The sequence below is a fragment of the Etheostoma spectabile genome, chromosome 15, assembly GCF_008692095.1.
Source record: "Etheostoma spectabile isolate EspeVRDwgs_2016 chromosome 15, UIUC_Espe_1.0, whole genome shotgun sequence".
NCBI lineage: Eukaryota > Metazoa > Chordata > Actinopteri > Perciformes > Percidae > Etheostoma > Etheostoma spectabile.
In genome coordinates, this window is record NC_045747.1 from 31,596,528 (window position 1) to 31,599,594 (window position 3,067).

The following is a 3,067-nucleotide window of genomic DNA, read 5'->3' on the forward strand; positions in this document are numbered from 1 at the left end:
ATATATACATACATACATACATATATACATACATATATATATATATATACACACACACATTAACCCTTGTGTTGTCTTCCTGTCAAAGTTCAAAATCAGCACTTTTGTTGACATTTTTTATCAATGTTTTAAACTTTTTCTTACGTTTTTGTCCTTTTTTCAACACTTTTGATGCTTTTTTTTCAATGTTTGTCACTTTTTTGACATTTAACACTACCTAACACTAAATTATTAACTTTAGTCTTACAGTTATTTTTGGAATTTATGGTCAATAAACCTCATTTACTCAATACTATTTCAAAAACACTTCCATTTGTTTTACAATGCTATAAAATTGAATAAGACCCCAAATTAATGAAAGTAGAGATTTGTACTTGGCAAAGAGCGTTGGAATCAATCATGTTATTTTGGGGAATTATAAAGAACATTGATATAGGTAAATGGGTCAATCTTTGGGCTATTTTGCTTCCATTACATAATAATATTAAATAGTATCAGCGGTCATATTGAACATGTCGTCCTCACCTTGGGCCGGCGGGCCGGTGCTGTGCCAGTGGTTGAAGGCGCAGCAGAGCACGGCGTACTCTCCCGGCTCCAGCATGGCGTCGCAGCCCACGAACCTCCTCACCGAGCGCCGGCTGTGAGCCAGCACGCGGCCGAGCGCCGGCGCCCCCGAGCTGTCGTAGGACACTCGGAACAACAGTACGCACAGGTCCAGTAGGTGGCTCTCCGCCGTGTCCCATCGCCTGAAGACACAGGAGACAGTAACACAGGAGACACAGGTAACACAGGAGACAGGAAACACAGGAAACACAGGATACACAGGAAACACAGGATACACACGAGACACAGGAAACACAGGTGACACAGGAGACACAGGAGACACAGGAGACAGTAACACAGGAGACACAGGTAACACAGGAGACAGGAGACACAGGAGACAGTAACACAGGAGACAGGAGACAGGAAACACAGGAGACACAGGAGAACCAGGAAACACATGAGACACAGGAGACAGTAACACAGGAGACAGGAAACACAGGAGACACAGGAAACACAAGAGACACAGGAGACAGGAAACACATGAAACACGGGAGACACAGGAAACACAGGAGGCACAGGAGACACGGGAAACACAGGAGGCACAGGAGACAGGAAATCGGAGACACAAGAAACAGGAGACACAGGAGACACAGGAGACACAGGAAACACAGGAGACAAAGGAGACACAGGTAACACAGGTAACACATGAAACACAGGTGAGAGGAGAAACAGGAGACACAGGAGACACAGGAAACACAGGAAACACGTGAAACACCGGAGACAGGGAACACAAGAAACACAGGAGACACAGGAAACACAGGAGACACAGGAAACACAAGAGACACAGGAGACACAGGTAACATAGGTAACACATGAGACAGGAAACACAGGAGACACATGAAACACAGGTGAGAGGAGAAACAGGAGACACAGGAGACACAGGAAACACAGGAAACACGTGAAACACCGGAGACAGGGAACACAAGAAACACAGGAGACACAGGAAACACAGGAGACACAGGAGACACAGGAGACACAAGAGACACAGGAGACACAGGAGACACAAGAGACACAGGAAACACAGGAGACAAAGGAAACACGGGTCGTCTGACTCGAGTCAGGTCGTGTGACTCGAGTCAGGTGGTGTGCTGCGGTGCGCGGCAGGTGCAGCGCTGTCCTACCTGCTGCCCTGCTGGAACAGAGCCAGCTCCACGTCCGTCCTCTCCAGCACCGTGATGGACACCACCGTCACCGGGACGTCGGCTCCTCGCGGGAACACGCCCGCCGCTCGCACCTCCTGCCAGTCCGAGTGAATCTTACAGATGTACACGGAATGTCAAAATAGTACCTGCGGGGTCACACAACACACACCACACACAAACAAACACACACCACCAACACACACACAAACACACACACACACGCAACACCACCGACACACGGCACACACACGCGCAACACACACAACACCAAACACACACAAACACCACACCACACACACACACTGTTGTCATTGTGGCGGGTGGACCCTAAAATGACCTCAAATTTAATCGCAATTAATTTATGCATAAGCCGAATATCATCAAGATAAAATCAGATGAGATCAAAACAAACACACACACACACACACACAAACCACACACAACACACCACACACACACACACACACACCCACACACTGTTGCGACTACGTGTTGACGTTGTCACGTGCCCAATGTGGGTCAAGTGCAGATGTGTAGGTGTATGCTCAGATTTAAAGGTTTACGACAAACTGTCATACTGAAATTGGTAAGTTCATGAAATAAAAAATTTTCATTACAAACAATAACAGACGATGGAATCATTTAGAAACGTTGTAGATATCTATGGTGTTTGGGTGCTAACGTTAGCTCAAACACCACAAAACCATGCTCACTGACAGGCCTTTGTGGTTTGATGCTAACTTGTAGCTAAGCTAGCAGTGAACCAACTTGGTTAAGTAGGTCCATTTTTACTGTGTTGACATTACAGAAGTCTCTCGTTAGCATCTTGTATGCTAACCATAGATGCTAACTACTTGTCGCAAAGTGACACGTGCGCAACTCAAATCTGCGCTCTCCTCCCATTGGGCAGTGACACCGTACCCACCTGATAAAATCCCAGAAGTCCATCCAGAACAGGCCGTCCTCGGCCCGCTGGGCGCACAGCTCCCTCTTCAGGTGGGGGGGCCAGCTCGGCCAGGCATCCGCCCAGCTGCCGGTCCAGGAGAACCGACCCCACGGGTTCCTCAGCTGCAGCAACCTGACGCAGGAAGCAGATGTCAGACGCTGCTGTATCCACAAATACACCTCCAAATACAGCCTGAACAAGCCAAATCCTCTGGGTGGGCAAAGCAGAGAAAAGGGGAGGTAACCCTGCCCCTTATATTAAGTGCCTCCATATCAAGGTCAGGATATGTGTTGTCACAGTGTTCAAGCAAAACTATTTCCAGGGACAGAACTGAGTGAGTGTACCTGGGGTACACTGTTGGAAAAGTGCACGAAAA

The 3,067-nt window shown here is 47.7% G+C and overlaps 1 protein-coding gene across 1 annotated transcript in view; it reads right to left on the reverse strand.

Annotated features, from left to right (window-relative positions):
* Positions 1-3,067, reverse strand: part of LOC116702276 (calpain-15-like) — a 14,437-nt gene that overhangs the window by 2,068 nt on the left and 9,302 nt on the right. Inside the window, 3 exon segments of the mRNA XM_032536430.1 lie at positions 526-746; positions 1,725-1,891; positions 2,667-2,852. Coding sequence (XP_032392321.1) covers positions 526-746; positions 1,725-1,891; positions 2,667-2,852 — 574 coding nt within the window.